This window comes from Sinohyriopsis cumingii, chromosome 12 (assembly GCF_028554795.1).
Source record: "Sinohyriopsis cumingii isolate HCF-2022 chromosome 12, ASM2855479v2, whole genome shotgun sequence".
NCBI classification, from domain to species: Eukaryota; Metazoa; Mollusca; class Bivalvia; order Unionida; family Unionidae; genus Sinohyriopsis; species Sinohyriopsis cumingii.
The window spans coordinates 47,131,458-47,150,971 of record NC_142972.1 but is presented as its reverse complement, the minus strand read 5'-3'; the positions used below and the strand labels follow the sequence as shown (position 1 = coordinate 47,150,971).

At 37.4% G+C, this 19,514-nt stretch overlaps 1 protein-coding gene across 1 annotated transcript in view; it reads right to left on the bottom strand.

The window, feature by feature from the left end:
• Positions 1 to 4,575: 4,575 nt before the first annotated feature.
• Positions 4,576 to 19,514, bottom strand: part of LOC149786396 (uncharacterized) — a 52,682-nt gene continuing 37,743 nt past the window's right edge. The window contains exons 16-17 of the mRNA XM_089976816.1: positions 18,673 to 18,905; positions 4,576 to 12,204 (exon numbers count right to left, since the gene is read on the bottom strand). Of these exons, the coding sequence (XP_089832942.1) occupies positions 10,576 to 12,204; positions 18,673 to 18,905 (1,862 nt within the window). The 3' untranslated portion in view covers positions 4,576 to 10,575. The remainder of the gene's footprint in view (positions 12,205 to 18,672; positions 18,906 to 19,514) is intronic.

Genomic DNA, 19,514 nt, shown 5'->3' with positions numbered 1-19,514 from the left:
ACGCTGAAATGGTTAACCTTCTTTAAATTTCAAAAGGGTATGCTTCTTTCGTCGAGTTAGGTAACGTGGTTTCTCCGAGAGATTTGTTAAAAAATGAGGTGTGTTTATTTTGCGGTTGTCTTAAGTGCAGGAAAGTTATTCAGCCCCACCCACCCCCCGACGATTCCATACTTGTTGCCATAAATATTTAAGTTTTGACAGAACCCAGTGTCGGCAGATCTGTACAACCCTCAGTTTTGATGGAGAAACGGTGTTTTCAAAGGGTTGGGGCTGGCTTGCCTACCACATATTAGATATCCTCTGAAAAATGAAGTATGCTAGCCATGGATTAAACACTAATCGTGGCCAACACCGATCTGGGAGTAGACTATAAGGTCTTGTACAGATCTTTAGTTCGATCTAAAGTTCAAGGTGACTAGATTGTGTACAGATCCGCCTGTACATCTGGTCACATTGCATGGTCTATTATGTGCTGAAGAATTGTTGTACCCACAAAACCAAACCTCTTTATGCCATTTGTTTTTAGGATTGGGGCGTTTGGGGGCTATTTTTATTTCTTCTAGTGAGAAGTATTTCATTTTTAGACTGTCATTCTGATCCATACACAAAAATAACAAGTTGTAATGACTGAATACTACCGGTCGCAGATCATATAAACTGAATAGAGTAGCCTACAGGACACACGGTACTAATTGTATGGCGAAATGGGAACCAGTATGGAAATGGTTGAACATAAATAGAGTATATATGGGTTTGGCTGGCCAGGATTGGTTGATAATGAATTTTATTTTGTAGGAAAAAGAATGTTTTAAGAGCTTATCCTAGTTGTAACTGAAAAAAAGAGACATTGTTTCATTAATGGAATTTCAGTCCTGTAAGTATTGAGCATTGAACACTTATTACTGAAATTAGCACAGGACGTTTTGCCGAGGAATTGAAAGCACAGGTTTCAAACACATGTAGGTCCAGAAAATGCCGCGGCTCATATCCTTTTCTTTGCACAGAAGTTGTCATCCATGTTTCATCTATACTGATAAATATAGGTTTGATCATGAGCACTCAGAAATTTAAAGTTATTGAATATTTAATATCATGGTGTTTGCATAGATTTACTATGGAAACTGAATTAGTACCGCGAGTCCTACATATACGACGTGGTTCATCTCCCAAAATTTGCTTCAGCTTTCTTCGCTGATCAGCGGGGGCCCTAGTGGCCGAGTGGTCTAAAGCGCTCTCCGTTATGGATCACTGCCATCTCACCTCTGTCTGCGTAGGTTCGAGTCTCGGATTCGGCTAATGTGGGTATGTGAGAAAGCTTGTCAGTAGCTTCTCGAGGGTCGGTGGTTCTTTTATGGGGATTTCCCGGGTTCTTCTTTCACCATTAATACTGGCCGCCATGTATAGCCTATCGTGTGCTGAAAAATGGCGTTAAACCCTACAACAACAACAACTTCGCTGATCACGACTTGCAGAGGAAAATACTTAGATGAAGTCGAGAAAGAAGCCTCAGATGCAATTCGTCGTCATTGAAAACAATCTTCTGAACTACTTCCGTTCATATGGAACAATATAGTGGCGGAAAGAGATAAAGTAACACTCGGCCTTTGCTGTCATAATAGACGCTGATCAGCAAATACATCAAACTGATGTGTATTCCTACAACTACTTAACAGGTTATTTCAAGACCAGACGGAAATGGCCGAGCCATGTTTGATCATTGTTTAGCCAGTGCAGTATTGCATCTAGCGAAGCGAAGTTTCGTTCGGATTGAAAGTAAAACTGTACCCGACTACATCGTCATCAAGCGTGGATACAAAGTTTCTTATTTACTGGATACCCCGGATAAAACGATATCCTTTACAGCTGTCAGTTTTCTATTTCTTTTAAACCCATTCGCAATTTTTAGATCTGTTCTGAATGTATGCTGAAAACTGCCATTCGGACCACTTACGAAACTAGGATTTACCGATAAGTTACGAATGGTTGAACTATTTTTATACCTACCTTCTTGTTCAATTCTCCCGACAATTCAATCGTATTTTGGCGATGATGGCAGTGCGTTTTACTGTTGCACACGTCGCCTGAACATTGCACCAAGGAAGTAATTCGTACATAGTTGCAAGGATTTTATTTCAGTAATGTAAATAAATACTCCTTTCAACTTGCATGTTACGTCTGCCCAATAGTATAGCAGTCACGTCCAATGAAAACAGAATATGTGCCTGATAATATTTTGCTGTCTTTCGCACCACAATTCAAAACAAAGTTGTCCTAATAACACAACTGCGCACCCATCTCCCCTAAGTATCAAGGTAAACAAGTTTTAAAACAGAAGACAATAATTTGCTAACAAGAGACTGATTTCTATTTGCTTCATGGATATCCTTCTTCAGTCAGACATTAATTGTACAACGCATCAGCAAATACATCGGGCAACATACGTGGTCATCTCGATACAACGTTAGCAGCTTAAATTAGGGGCAACATTTCCAGGAGCACTGTTCAAAACATTTTCATATACTTTACTTTTCGTTTATTTTTTCCGTCTGACTCAAATTGTCAAAAGATGATGAAATTTAAAGACTCTACTCGATGTAACATGAAAATCGCGCTTTCAAAAGTTACGTATGTTTCCCCTACTAAAAATAGAGCATATCTATACTGTTGTCGCACGATACCTAAATGCGTAGGACGAAACGTGAATTGCAGGTACATTTCAAGATGTTGTCAAGTTAACTTCTGTGGTAATATGAAAACATAATTAATGTAGCCCACAGTGAAACATCGTTTGAATAGTTCTATCGTCCGGAATATTTAAAGCTATAGATAAAGCAAGTAATGTGTCGTGTAATGGGATTGTACGAGCCACATATTACCGAACCCAAGTTTGCACTATAGCGACGACTCCTTCTCTCGTTGTTGTTAGATATTACAATTACTTTGGCAAAGTATGCCATATATTTCTCTTGTCACTTAATTTCCTATAAACTGTTACACGTACGGTAAAAAAAAAAAAAAAAAAAAAAAAAACCAAGACCCGCTCACATGTCATAACAGACTCCTCGGATCTGTGGACCAAAAAGTATTTTTAAAAAAAATGTCAAGCAATTTTATTTAGTTATATAGGTTTTTGACTTAGAATGTTACACTAGGTTTTGGTCAAATATTAAAGGCAAAAAACCCCCCACTAACAGGTTAAAAATATGTACACAACAAAATGCTTTACATTTAAGAAGGTTGTATATTAAAGAAAACACCTTGTGGGCCCAAGATAGTACAATGACAAACCCCCGCGCACTCTACTGCACGTCGTAGAAAGGCGACTAATGGAGGATTGAGCCGCGGTGACTCATTGGGTAGGGTGATGGACTCGCGATCGAAAGGTACTGGTTCGATTCCTACAGACTGATCACTCAGGTTGGCTACTCTGGTGGTGTCTTTGGGCATGGTCCTTTACTCGAAGTGCTTCGGCACTAAATAACCAACTTGAGTTGCTATGCTGTAAAACACCACACCAAAGCAAATTACTCATCATAATAAAATGTGCAAAAACTTCACTGATCACATTAGTGCATGAACTATCGTCCTGAATATATTCCCGATAAACTGTAGCGTCAATGCCCTCCCCCCCCCCCCCGCGATATCACAATGGGCGATAAATATAATGACCATAAACAACGAGTGTGCACTCGCACGTGTTGTTGTTGTAGGATTTAACATTTTTTCAGCACACGATAGGCTATAAATGGCGGCCAGTATTAATGGCGGAGGAAGAACCCCAGAAAGAATCACCGACCCACGAGAACCTACTGGCAAGCTTTCTCACATACCCACACTGGCCGAATCCCCACTCGTGTGTGTATGTATCTCTCTGTGTGTGCGTGTATATATATATATATATATATATATATATATATATATATATATATATACACACACACGAAAGGTTACAATTTGGATACAGGCGCCCCGGAAGCGCTCATCGTTACGGATCACTGCTATCTCACCTGCCTGCGTGGGTTCGAGTCTCGGGCTCGGTGAGAAAGGCTGCTAGTTACTTCTCGTAACCAACATGTACTGCCTATCTTGTGCTGAAAAATGGCGTTAAACAATACAACAATTTGGGAACCAACATTTTAACTTCCGATCTTGGCATCTCCCTTCAAGCATATAACCGTATTTTGCTCGATCTTCCGACTGAATTTTCATAAACAACATTTAAAGCGTTTTGTCAGTACTTGTCTCTAACGTGGGCTTCCCTAAGTCCATACAAATTTTGTTTACCCCCACCCCCGTCTGCAGTTAAGAAAACACGATTCTGGTACACTTTTTTCAACACAGATGGACCCATGAAACGATACTTGCTTTCAACCATGAGCCTCGACACGATTTACCTTGGTCAAAGACCGAATGCTTCCACGATTTACTGTGCCGTCTAGTGCAGTATTTTTGAGAATATGGTCTCCCCGACAAACATATCGATAAACTATTCCTACAATGTTTCTAACGAGATGAACACCTGAAACCTCACCTCGAATCGCACAGGATACAATAAAATAAGTACAGAAATCAATATTGCCACGTCTTCCCACAAAAACTGAATTTATTTGGATCATTTACAAACACGGCGATGTATTTTCACAAATTATACACATTAATATGTACAACTGAATATTGTATTGCAGAGAAATGGGATGACTTGAACATATCACAATAACTCCTCGTACTTTTCCTCTATGTCACTTCTCTTGGAAGTCTTCGTTCGTTCGAAGTTAGATTGTTTTCAAGAAAATGCAAGTAATACAAGCGTTCATGCATCCAAAAACAAACCTGCTGAATGTCCGAATCCTTGGAATTGAATCACAAGTCACGGGCGGGATATGTCCATCGAGTCCTCTTCTATTGTATACTTTTAACCCAAAAAATGTATTCAAGACCTACCTTGTTACACAAAGTCAGAACCTACCTGTCTATTTTACAATCTACTGTATAAAAAAAAAAAAAATGAGAAAAAGAATACTTATGCAACAGACCGATTACCAATTACATAGGGGATGCATATTACTACAAGAGTTACCTCTCTTTGTTAATGTGTAATACAAAATTTCATGCTCAAATATTCTGAGAGCAAATAGCCATTTTTGAATAAAAATCGTCTGAATGTTGTTCAAAAATGGTTTGTGAAGGCTGCCCCAATTTAGAAATGTCCAATGAAAGGAAACACTTGAAATCAGTTTTTTTTTTTTATATACTTCTATCACTAAACCAGTGGTTCCCAACGTGAGCAGTTGGGAATACCCAAGGGGGCCTCTAATGCTCAATAACGCTTTTTACAGGGGTAATGTAGGGGGCGCTGAGGATCACCAAGGGGACGGTGGCCCGAAAAAGTTTGGGAACCACTGCTCTAAACGTTATGATGGACTCTGCCCTTCTTGACGGGAGGTAACTTGTAATAAAAAATATGCATCATAACCAGATGTCTGCAATTGGCAAATTGCCTTTAAACTACATTTCAATTAAATAATAATGGGTGTTGTCTCCTTATAAAATTATACAAAGCGTGCGTACATATGGCAGTAAAGATGAAAATTAGTATATAAAGAAAAAGAGTGTAGACTTGCTTCTTTTGTATTGTGTATGAACCAAAATGGTGACATACTCTAGAAAAGAAACAATCTAGCTGAATTAAGGTCCTTCATAATCTGGATTAAAAGCACGGTGAAATGGTCTCATACATTCAAATCTTAAGTTATAAAATATTTGACAGCTTCTTTCTCAACCATTCAAGTTTTTCTATAACAGAGAAAAAGATGCACATTTCTGAAAAAGTGAAGAAACAAGTCTTCAACAGGAATATTAAGATTGAAAAGGATATACTCAATCTCCATTCAAATGGGAACTTGAAAATTTAAGTGTACATTTTACGGATGAATGAAACAATTTTGAAACCAGTATATTCATTTACTTCTTCAGGATCTTTCTAGAGAAATCATGATAAAACAATTTCAGGACAGTGGGACAGACTGACAACTGGTGTAGAGGACACGATTACTGCTCAACTTATCTGGCTTCAGTTGTGAGCACATGAAAGGGATACCGTATGTACTCACCCACAACTCTGGTACAGCTGCCACCAACAGACCCTGATTGGCCATCACATAATGCACTGGCAACAAACTCTATAGACCCGAACATGCCAGCGCATGGGTCTGTGCAATTTGCAGCTGGACTTCACTTAAAATTTAAACACGTGCCTGTAGCATTCAATGTTTGGTTTTATGCAACTTAGAAGGCATTAAAGGGTCCTATACAAATCCAATTTGTCCCCAGTACTTTTCAATGACAAATTTCAGATTTTTCCATGATTAAATTCCAGACTATTAATGAAGACATGGTTAGGATATTGGATTTGTGCAAAGGTAACAACGATAATACTGATCAACATATCAAATATTATCCCAAATCTGCATTTTCTCAAGATGGTCTCTTCTCCACTTATAGCCTTCCACTTGAACACCAGAAAAGCAACAACAGAAATATTTAGTTGGGCCAATTTCCAGGACACTCCACCCCCCCCCCCATTTTAAACATGTACTTATGCAGTAAGACAAGTGAGGACAAGTTGCTTACTAGTACTCAAATTGCACCACACCTTTACAAGATGAAAAATACAATTTGTATTTGCTTATCCTTTCCATCAAATGGGTAAGTTATTAGACAAGTCTATCTATTACCTCATCCCCCTCCCCCTTCAAATCCACACCGACATCTGCCCATGGAATCAAAATAGGAAGGCAACCTCTCTGAAGATCTCTTGGAAATGCGTGGCTACATAAACCTTGGACACAAACTTTATTTTCAACAGTAACTGAGCATCATGTTCCCTATTAATAACAAAGCAACAGGAATGGTCCAAATACCAGAACCTCATATGTACTTTGCCAATTTTGCCAACAGACTATGGTACATGTAAAGTTGAACCAAGTAATGAATCTTGCGAGAACCTTGAACATACCCTTCCTGCTCGAATACCCACATCTAAATCTTTCAAACACTTCTAACTGGTTTCTTGGGACTGGAGGGGTTTGCCATGCTCTTCTATCACACGGATAATTGAAACAGCTTATTTACATCCTTGACAATTGTAAAAAATGTAAAATTCTTTTCAAAGCATAATCTACAGCATTAATAGAGCAAAATTAAAACATTATTAAACATACAAAATCATGACGACTACAATCATTTTCATTTTTTATTTTTCCCTTTTTAAAAGGGCTTTTCCATCATTCTCTCTTCTTAAAAAATAATCATACACTATAACTTTAATGTATCTATGACTGGAATAGATGAGAAACTAATTAACCTGTATTGAACATGTGCATTGGTACAATAACCCGACTGATGAAAACAAACCATCAAGTATTTAAATTCCACCAACCATGAAATCCAAGCTTATTCAATTAAAAATGATATGACACTGCAGTCTGCTACAAATATCAACCTTTAAAATAAAAACTGTCATGCAACACAAATGCACTGTCCTCATGACCTTAAATCAAAACTTAACCAGCTTAGATAGGTTTGCTCCTTACTTTCTTATTAAAAAACAAAAAAACCCAAACAAACCCGTCAATGATGTAACACTTAAGGGACCAGTTTGTCCTTTATATAGCAGCTATCCACCAAACATAAATGAAGGGGGCTTTATAAATGACATATAAGCATGTTCTGTATATGAAAGTGTCTGCTAAGGTAGGCTCCACTGTTTAACCTTGGCTGGCCATGCAACCAAAATAGTAATAATGAACTCATTTTGTGTTGAGCCAACACTTTATTTCCCACCCATCCCCAGTGAAATACTTTGACATTGAGGTTATTCTATTGTGTGGATGGATGTATGGACCGGTCAGTCAAGCATAGATGCCAATCTGTTTTCCAAGTCCAACTTCTTCCCAGATGGGCTAAAAAAAAAGAAAAAAAAAAAAAAGAAAAAAGAAAAAAAGATGTGCCAATGGTAGCTGAAATATGGCTTAAATGCAAACCTAACCAATGTATGATGGATGGACAGCAAGAGTAACACTAACAGATCACTGAGTAGGAAAGGAAAATCCCTTCTGTGATATCAGAATTCTGCATCAGATACAAGGGCTTCTGATGTAAAAAATTCTAAACCCAAGAAAGGTTTTCCTATCCAAGACTGATGCAAAATGATCATTTTTCTCACATTCTGAATGAAAAATAAATGAATGTTTAAGTCTAATGAATAATAATCCAACTTTAAAATATTAAAACATCTACTGAAAATTTTTTCAACTTGAGACAGCACACAAAATAGTGGGTTTACACCGAAAAATTCAGCCTAAATATTAATGAGTTTCTACACGAGTCTTCAATGAACAGTGGTCAAGTCTGCTGATGCAATGGCAATATACAAATCCAAATTGTGCAGTAAATAGCTTGCACAAAGATAAATGTGAACAGGTAAAAAAATAAAGTCTGCTCTTATATATAAGATTAATGGAGATGACAAAAAGATTATGATATAGTCATCAATTCATCACTCACGAAGAATGGATTTTCCTTTCATAAAGAATAGGAGATTACGATTTTTTTTAAACTTTGCTTTTTAAAAATCCAAGCTAATCTGTACCTGGAGATGGTTCAATCTGCGCAAAACATCCAGTTTTTTGAACACTAACTTCAACCACTTGTTTATATTGGAACACAGATGTTATGGTTCAAGTTTATCTTGTTGACTTAAATAATGCTTGTCTTATGATGGAACTCTGCATTTTCCAGTTTGTGTGCACCATGTGTGCAGTGGGTCATGTGATGAAAATCCATATGCACATAATGTATGGCAGACGTTCCATATCGTTAATATACTGGAAAATATGATCATCCACACATGTATCCTCCCACCAGTCATTGTGGGGCACACAAAATTTGAAACCCTATGAGACTAATGTCATGAGGAAGAAAAGATACAAGATTGCTTGTAACATATGATCAAGTTGAGGAGATAGTAGATGCATCTATGTTCGAGTCAAGGTCATGTAAATACCAAAAACAATGCACTTGTAAATGCTTAATTACAACTGGAAAAAAATGCATGGTAGTTGAATCTGACAGTGCTTTTAAGCCAACTCCTTAATGAAGGTCACTAAAACATGACTTCAAAAGTTTTACCACCTTCAACCTCTTTGCCCATTTATCCCATTCATGGATACATAGTATAAAATTGCTGCCAGATACAAATCAAAATTCTACATTTAGCTCATTTCAATCTGCATCAGTTTACTTAGCAATAAAAATATTTATTCATCCATCCATTTATCCTAACACACAATCCACACTTCAACAGCTTCTTTTAGACCAATATGAGTCTTATAAAATGAATGAAATTTGTGTGCTTTTTTCTGTACAACTTGGTTTCCTTGCATTACTATCATAGAACCATCTATTGTTGTGGACATTAAATCAGATATACCAATACATCAAATCAATCACAGGATATTCTACTGTATGAGCTGCTCCATTTAAACTTATGGAACCCAGGAAAGGCTGGGTTGGATTCTTTTTTAATTATACAAAAAAATAATCAAAATTAAATCTATGGGTGACTACTCCACACTGAAAGTGCCTTCCCTGTGTCCCAAGTATGTTTTATACTGTAATAGACCTAATTCACTTTTCCTTACGGTGATCCATTTAGTTGAATTTTTTGTGTACAAATTTGAAGACATGTTCATTGTATTTAATTATATACATGTACTAGTAAAATGCTAGAATAATGGACAGTTCTGGACTTCCAAGCACAGGGTGTTAGTTCATCCCACAATACTGGAGATCATAATCATCAACACTAAGAAGTTTTTGTACATCTAATATATGATATATCGCTGGACTGAAAGCCACTGGTGAAAATTAAAGCATACAAATGCTGCAGCATTTGCTCATAATGCAGTCTTGAATCCGTTACAGCTTTTCATAAGAAAAGCTGACTTGGAAATTATAAATTAGTTAATCCTTAAGCAACATAAAATTGCATGTGACACATTTAGGCAGTGTCTTCAATAACACAAAGGAAACATGCTAGCAAAGATGCTTAGTGTAACAGAGAGACATAACAAGTTTTAAAATATCTACACCAAAAATGTTTAAAATGGTATAAACATTATTATTTGCTTCATTAAGTATCAAGAAATGCCTTTGAACAGATAAAAAAATTCTCAAACACTCAACACACACCACTGTTAACCTGGATTTTTGTTACTGTCATTCTCAAGATGAATCTTTAATATAAAAATCAACCAATAATTACTCTGTACTCTATTTTACTTGCTTTTGTTTCCCAAAATTGTAAAAACAAATGTTAGCTGATCACTGAGCATCCTATTACAGAATCCCCTACATACACCACTAAAGGGATTGCAATTTGAAGATGGTGAAGACAAAATATTCTGAATATACCACAAAATCCTTCGACATGGTTGAAGAGGTAATGGAAATAAGTTGCACAGAGCACAAATTATTATGGGATGAAAACTGTACTGGACTAAAATCACACTTTCATTAACTAGCAATTTCTCCTTCTTCTAAATCAGCAGCTTCTTGATTTTCTGTATTGTCTTTAATTTCATTTGAACTTGCAGTCTGCTTAAGACTTTCCAGTTTCGAGGAATTTACACTGATATCTTCAACTGTAGGTCCGTTGGACTGCGACACAGAATCCTTGTCACCACCATTCTGATTAGGTGTGGGAATAATGTCTCCTGATTTATTTTCTTCTTGTAATGCAGGTTGCACATCTTTTGAATGATCTGGATTAGATGCATCATTAGATTCTATACCAACAGCATCATTAGCAGTCTCGTCTGCTCCATCATTTGGTACAACATCTGTATTATCGCTCCATCTACTAGGTCGTGAGGACCGATCCCTGTCAGAATGTCTTGAATCCCTTTCTTTTTCCCTATCTCTATCTCTCCTGTCACGATCCCTGTTTAAATCTCTATCTCTTCTGTCCCAATCACGACTTTCTCTATCAACTTCCCAATCTCGACCTCTCCTGCCACGATCGAACCGGCGATCGTGTCTATTGAAATCATCTCTATCTCGATCATACCGATCACGTCCTCTAAATCGTCCGTCTCTATTATTGTCTCTATCATCCCTCTCTTCAACTTCTCTATTCCATCTTGCTACTTCTCCCCACCCTCCATCATCTGTCTGATCCCAGTCATCTTCTTGATCCTCTTTCCGATCTCTTCTACGAGATCTATCATCTCCGTCTCCAAAATGGTCTTCTCCACTCTCCTTCTTCACCTCTTCATTCAAAATCTCCAGATTTCCTACTGGTTTGGTCTCAATGTCTAACAATGGTCTTGGTGGGCCTCGTGGTTCTGGAGGCCCTTGAGGGAAACGCTGAAATCCAGGGGGTCCTGGCATTCCAGGCCTATTACCCATAAACCTTGGACCCCCAGGCCCAAAAAATCTCCCTCTTGGGCCCCCAGGTCCCATAGGAGGCCCTCCTGGAGGCATACTGAACCGATCTGGAGGTCCTACCAATCTAGGTGGGGGAAATGGTCCTCTTGGCCCTCCCATCATGGGAGGCATATTGCCCATACCCTGTCCATCTGGGGGACCAATTAGCCCCAAAGGCCCAGGGAATGGACCCCGTGGTCTTGGTCCTCCATGCATCATCGGAGGCCCTTGATTGTTACCCTGAGAGCCTAGTTGGTTTCCCTGAGGCCCAAACATTCCAAATCCTGGTGCAGCTCCCATCTGAGCTGGTGGTGGAGCTGTTGCTGAATTGGCCGATGGATTGTCCTGGGTTTTGCCTTGCTCGCTGTCTTCTTCCTCCTCATCATCTGGCACTTCTCCTGGCCATGCAGTTGGTGCCTGCCATCCACCAGTACTTGGCATATTTCCTGGGCTGTCTGTCTGTCGTGCCTGTGTATTCAGAGGAGGCCTCTGTGCAGAATTAAAACCAGGTGGTGGCATCCGAAAGCCTGGTGGTGGCATGCTGAATTGTGGAAAGCCTGGCTGTGGTGGGAAACCTGATCGCATGATACCTGGTGGAGGCTGAGAGATCAAGGCTGAGGTACTGGACATTATGTTTGCAATATTTTGAGATAGTGGGGATGCAACAACACCAGTTAAAGCTGAACTTGTAACCAAGGAAGTAACAATCCCCTCGGGCTGAAAGAAGATAAATGAATATTTGCATTTACTAATGGTGACGAGCAGTGAACAAGTATTTTCACGTAACATAAAACACAAATAAATGCATGCATTTCAAAAGGTTAAAACAAGTCATACATGAAATTATTACAAGGCTAAAATAAACAATTTTCATTAATCACAAATTCTTTGTATGTTTTGCTCACTCTGAATTTTAAAAAGATAATTATGAATGTATTAAATAAATATCAAGACTGATTGAGCTACCTATCTATGCCCAGTTTCACAGCTACTTTGCAGCTTTATTTTTTTTTTAAATTGTGCACTGCAAATTATTTAGGATACTATGAAAAGGGTGTACTGACAGCTCTTTTGAAATAACCAAAGGGAACCAAATAATAACACAGCCGAATTGGGCCTGAGATTGCTCATATTACTGATGTCTGCCTACAGGCAAAATGCAGTATCAGTTTCCCAAGAAAAATTAAGTCAGTAGGATGTTTTCAGTATAAATTTCTTCCAATGCTGTTGATTATATTAGCAAAATAATTGTGTGCATCTTTCTCAACTTTTTGTATTTTCAACTTATTGAAAGACCTATATGCCAGGATGCTGTAAAAAGTGGTCCATTCCTAAGCAATTATTTCTTTCCATATAGAAGTCATGTTTCTATAATTCAACACTGTGGCCATATTTGAAAGCTGATCATTTATATAAATCTGAAAGATTTGCAAGCCATGAAACTGTCATATTTGGTCATGTTCTGTTCAGCATTTTTTTCTTCTTCTCAAAATAGAAGTGATTTTTAAGGTTTTGAATCTTTAGTAACATCTGATGGGAGATCCAAGTCATTTGCATGAACTTAAAAGACCCTTCACCCTGGATGCTTTCAATCAAATTCAGCCATTTTCTGCTAAGAGTTTTTTGAAGGTTATTTAAAGGTTGCCCAGTTTTTCTAATGGTAGTTAGATCTGATGTCAGATCATCTTCATTTACATAATCAGAAAGCAGTTATTTTTTAGAAGTCTAAAGATTTTTCTACATAAAATAATGGTTACAATTTATCTGAAGGAGGATTCGCTTCACTGAATAAACCATAAGTGCTTCGTGCCAGGATATGTTCTGTCAAAACATGATCAAATTCTGTTAAGTGGTTTGTATTAAGTTGTTTTTGTTCTTTACTTTTAGTAATGTCAGTCCATTTTAAGGTGAACATGTATCATTTGTACAAACCTGGAAAAACCCTCATTACAGGATGATTTCTTTCAAAACTTTTCAGATATAATGTTGAGTGGATTTTAAAACAAAGTAGCTGAGAGTTTCTTTTATATTTTTCTTTTACATGGCAAAATCAACATAATTTCTACAAAACTGAACATACTTCAATGCTGGATGCTATCAAGTCTGGTCAAATCTGTCAAGAGGCATTGAAGAAAAAGTTAATTTATTGGTGTTATTATTTAGAGTGTGTATTTGATTTTTAATGCAGCTTAAGCAATTTTTCAGTCATATCACTATGATGTCTGCAGAGTGGCAGTTTATAGTGATGTCTAGCACTGGGGCATCATGCAACAGATATGTAACATCATGTTCCACCCAATCACATTATCCGGACACCAGGCTGACCAGTCCTAAAACTAACCTCTTAATGCTGAGCGCCAAGTGAGGCAGAAGCTAGTACCATTTTTATAATTCTTTGGTATGAATTGGCAGGAATGGTGATAATGGGAGCAATATAACTACAGGGTCCCCTCCCCATAATTAAACAAAGAATGCAAGGTGGCTGTTGTTGGGTTTAACGCCATTTTTCAGCACATGATAGGCTATACATGGCGGCCAGTATTAATGGTGGAGGAAGAACCTGGAAAAACCCAGGAAAGAACCACCGACCCACGAGAAGCTACTGGCAAGCTTTTCTCACATACCCATGAATCCAAGACTCAAACCCACTCATACAGAGCCGAGATGGCAGTGATCCGTAACGGAAAGCGTTTTAGACCACTCGACGCCCCCAAGAATTCAAGGTCTATTCCTGGATGAATTTAGTTTTCATCATGGTTCACTTATGACTATCACTCAATGGAATAAAAACAAAACATAAAAAATTCGATTTTGAAAAAGTGCATTTTAAAAAATGAGAAGCTGTTTCTATTTTGCGACTCTCCCATGCCATCAGAACGAGATAAATGAACTTGCAAAAACCACAGAATGTATTACTAGAAACAAGTATAGCTTCTAAAATTCATACAAATTTTGAATGCAACTCATTTTAATTTAAAAAGTAAACTTTACGCAGCTTCACTGCTTATGTTCTCATGAAGAATGTAATTTTAAATGGTGTTTTAAATTTTCAGTTTGTTTTATTTCAATCCACTTATGCCGGTCTTGGAATTTTTTTTCCCCAAGCATACCTCCTAAAGACGAGCAAGTTGCAACAGATACTCTTTTATCATTTTCCTCAGCATAATACTACTTGCACTCTTTAAAAAAAAAAAAAAAAAAGGTACCAGACTGGTTTTAATCTGCTCTCTTCACTCTGAACATGTATTTTCATGAACCAAACTCATTTTTGTATCATGTTTACATTTGGTACCTATTTAAAAAGCAAAGTTGGCTTCCTTTACAACATGGGAAGTGGGCAAAAGTAAACACTAATTGATCTATGCTATGCTAATGTTAAGTGACTTTCAGAGGCTGTTACGGGTAGAAAATGCACACAGATTTTCTCAAGGTGCAATGCCAAGGTATGAGTAAAAGTTTTCCTTGGCACAGCCAACTTATGTATGGTCATGACGAGAGGATGATCTCTTCTTCTGAACCCTCCTTACATCTGGTTGATGCCCTAACATTTACTTTTAAAATAATCCAACTACTGAATGGCTATCAATTTTCTTTTTAAATATAAATAAAAGAAAGTGTGGTATTTCAAATGTTCTCATATATTTATTTCAGCTCTAGATACCACAAGAAGTTTTTGGGTGAAAGTCAATAACAGCATTCTTTCTGGAGGAACAGCAACAAGATTTTCAACATGGCCACTCTTGACTGTTTTCATTTAGAAGCAAACAAGACACTCTAAGGTCTTCTGATAAAAAGCCCAGATCAATTTGCATTTCCATTTAAGTGGCATGGTGATGACAACATTCTGAAGAGGGTGGCCACAATGGACGTCACCTCACTATTTTCAGCTGAGAACAACCAGACATTGTAAAAAGCCTTGCAGTACAAAAAATCCATGTCAGTATGTCTTTCCTTTCTGGTGGAATAACAATTTTCAAGATTGCTGCCATGGTGGCCATTAGACTGGCACCATTTCCATTTAAGACTAACTATATATCACAAGTCTTTTGGTGAAAGCACAATACTGATATGAGCCATCAAGTGGAAGAGATGAGATTTTGAAGATGGCTCTTGTTGAGGCCATAGTGAATATGAGATCGGCACCATTTTCTTTTACAAGCAACTAGACATTATAAGAAGTCTTTCAGTTGAAACCCCATGCTAATAATTTGACCATTCGTTTGGGAGCAGTGAAAACAAGATTTTCAAGATGGCAGTTGTAGTGGCTATAATGCAAGTCTGATTGGTGCCATTTAATTAAAGACCAAGTATACCATGAGCTGCATGAGCATAGTTTAATTGCAATCCTCCAAGTAGTTTGGGAGTACTAACAATAACAAACTTGTACTTACGGATAGACAGTGGACAACATACCTTCCCATAAGCTCTTCTGGTCTATGACCAGTAGAACTAAAATCTTCAAGACATCCATGCATGAGTACATAATGTCAAATTTGATCAAATTATATTTAGGGCTTTTCCATTAAAATATGCACTGTAACCTGGGAAAGAAATTTTTAGAGTTTATATGAAAATGGTACAAAATTCTAAACTGCATCCATAGGTGACTGATCCACATTAAAAGTTCCTTCATTGTTTCATAAGTACATTTCACTGGAATATCCTTAGCAGGTTTTCACAAGTCGTTATGGATTTTCTACTTTTTCTGCAAGGGGTCATATGTGATGGTGGATTGGCCTCACTTACACCAACTAAAAGAATGTAATGCCAATATGTTTTCTGTCAAATTTGGTCATATTTTGTTGAGCAGTTTCAAAAAGTTGTTGGAAGTATTTCTGTTTTTTACCATGGTGGCCATATTTTATGGCCAACTGGTTCTTTCATAGAAATTTTAAAGATCTTCAACCCAAGATGTTTCGTCAAATTCTGTTCTATTAAAAAAAGTCACTCAAGGTATTTCCATTTTAGTCAGCCATATTTGTTGGCCTATCAGCATCAAGTTTACAGATTCTAAAGGTATTCATGTTAGGATCCTCTGTCAAATATATTCAAATTCTATTCAGTGATTTTGGAGAATTCACATTTCATTAAGTTCAAGTAATGCTAGTCATATTTTTAAAGTGGATCAGCAAAAGCTGTACCAATTTTAAAGCCCGCTGTGCCTGAACATTAGCTACAAAATTTGGTCAAGCCTACTTAGTGGTTTTTGAGAACAAGTCATTTAAAGGTTTTTCTAATTTTAGTAATGGTTTCCAGAGTAGTTTTGTTGGTCTTTAGTGGCACTTTTAACACACTGCTACATTACTGGCTATATCATGCTGAGGAAATAGAGCCAAGTGGCTTTCTCAAGGATACACTGTGGCCACCAACCCAGGATTGCCTGAATGGATGTCAGAAGCACGATCTGAGCTACCATAGCTCCTCAATAATTGTAGCCAGGATGTTTTTGTCAAATTCTGTTTAACAGTTATTGATGAGCTCTTTTTTTTTTTTTTTTAAAGAGTATGGTGTAAGCAATGGTGGCCATATTCGATGGCTCTGCCTTTTATGTACAAACTGGAAAAGTCTCCATGTCGGGATACTTCCAGTCAAATATGATCCAATTCTGAAAGCAGTTTAAGAGAAGTCATTTACAAGCATTTTTTCAGCCTTTTGCAATAGTAGTCATCCTTGATTGCAGATATTGTACAAATGTAATGCCCTCCATGCCAAAACACTGTGCCTATATTGGTGAATATTTGTCTGGTACTTTGTAAAAGGTTTAAAAATAGCAATCGTGCACACCAGGTGCAGGGCTGTATCATAAGCTCAAACTTTCTTATGGCCAGGCGAGCAAAGCAAAAATGGAAAAAACATCTGAAAACGGCCCAAGTAAAACAATGTGAAATAGCATGCACAATTTGTCAACATTCTTATCTTGTGATGATGATCATAATATGTACCAAGTTCCAAAGGAATGCACTGAACACAACAAGGGTTGATGCATTCACAAATTTTTTTCACTCACTGCATCCATCCAAGTCAAACTGGGTGATGATGCTTACAAAAATCACAGAACCATAAATTTTTTCAATATGTGCACCTTCAGATGACCATAATATTTACCAGGTTTCAATGTGATCCATAAAAAAAAATGAAACAGCCCGTCCAACTGCATCACTAGTTGCTCCGATAAGATTGTGTTGTACATACATTAAACTACAATACATACAAACATTGTGGGATCAGAGCAATTTATTTAAATTAAAGCATCTTCAGGTAATGATTATAAGATTTACAAAATAAAATAGCCATCCATCAAAAACTGGCAGACTAGCTGCACAGAGGAGATCATGTCAGACATTGCATTGAGCTACAAAACAAACTGTAATAAAAAACTGTGGAAGCAAAGTGATTTTTTAATACGTAAAAAGACAAGAGTTGATTATAAATATTTGCAATGTTTCATGGCAACCAAAGAAACCTAGAGGTCAAATAGCACTAAAAAGATCAAGTCATAAACTGAATTAAGCTACAAGTAATTATAAAAATGACAACAAAAATACTGAAGGAAAAATGTGAAGCAGTTTTGTTTCTTCGTATGCATGTCTTTGGGCGATGAATTTAATATTTACCAAGTTTCAAGTTTCATGGCAATCCAGTCAAGTATTGAGAATACTGACTGCTTGAAGGGTATAAGACTAATTTAAGCTCAAATGGAAAAACCCACACTCCAAAGAAATTACTATTCATGGTCCTATTCAACAACAAATTGCTATAATAATGATATTTTTCCAAATGGACACTATGCCATAAGCATGGAGGGACTGAAATGCCTCCAAACCCAAACCTGAAGGACCGTGTGCACTAACAAGATTGTGTCATACACTGCATTAAGCTAATAGACAAAAATGGACAATAACTTGAACAAAAACTGCAGGAGAAAATAGACTTGTCAATATGAGCATCCTTAGGCGATGACCTTAATAATTAAATATTTTCATGGAAATCCATCAAAAATACCAAGACTAACTGCAATTGCCAGATGGAAGGATGGACCTACAGGTAATTATATGCCCTTGCCTACCTCAATGTTGGAGTAAAAATTCAGCTCTGCCATTAGTGTCTTCACAATCATAAGCAATACCTATGCCATGCAATTTAATATTAAAGGCAAGACAACAACAAAAAATAATTAAGTCTTACTGGTCTTATTGTTGGAACCATGGGTCTCTGCATTGGAGGCACAATGCCTGCTGCCCCTAACATGGCTGGGGGAGCTCCAGGAAGGGGTGGAGGAGCACCAGGTGGGAGAGCTATTTGTTGCGGCATGCTCATGGGAGGCATCCCTCGGGTCATCTGCATCATTGTTCCTTGGGATGGTACCAATCCTGGTGGCTGAGGGGGTGGCAATCCTGGAGGCATAAGACCTGATACGGCTGTGAATAAAAGATTATTCAATTCACTTTTTATGCAAGCAATATGGCAGGCTGGTACACCTAATTTTGTGGTTATTAAGCAAGACTGAACGACAACACATTCTACAATCTTATGCAAAAGCATGAAGTCTTCTGTAGTCACTATATTCAGTTGATTCTATGACCAGTCCTTCAACATTTAGTATGCAAAATTGACTGGCAGGTGGGTGATAGGATTAAAAGATGTGAACTATACATCTGGCACAAAATTAACACAATATCTCAAGCATAAAACTTTCAACTAAGACTAAACATATGAGCATTTTGATCTTTCAACAAATCTGTTCAGGTTAAGTCAAACCTCACCAAACTTTTATTTTTACCTGGGCTTCCACTGTGGCAACAAGCCCACCAATCTGACGCAAAAATCACCTCTTATTAACAACATCCATGGATGTTACTCAGTATCAAATTCATTCAGGATCCTAAGAATATAAGCCTATTTCCAAATCTGGTCTAATCTGTATCAGAAATATGGTGTTCATAGTGGTAACAAGATCTACCAATCACATCATTATTACTCAGCTATGTTTTTTGGATACAAACCTATAATCCAAATTTGATTAAAAT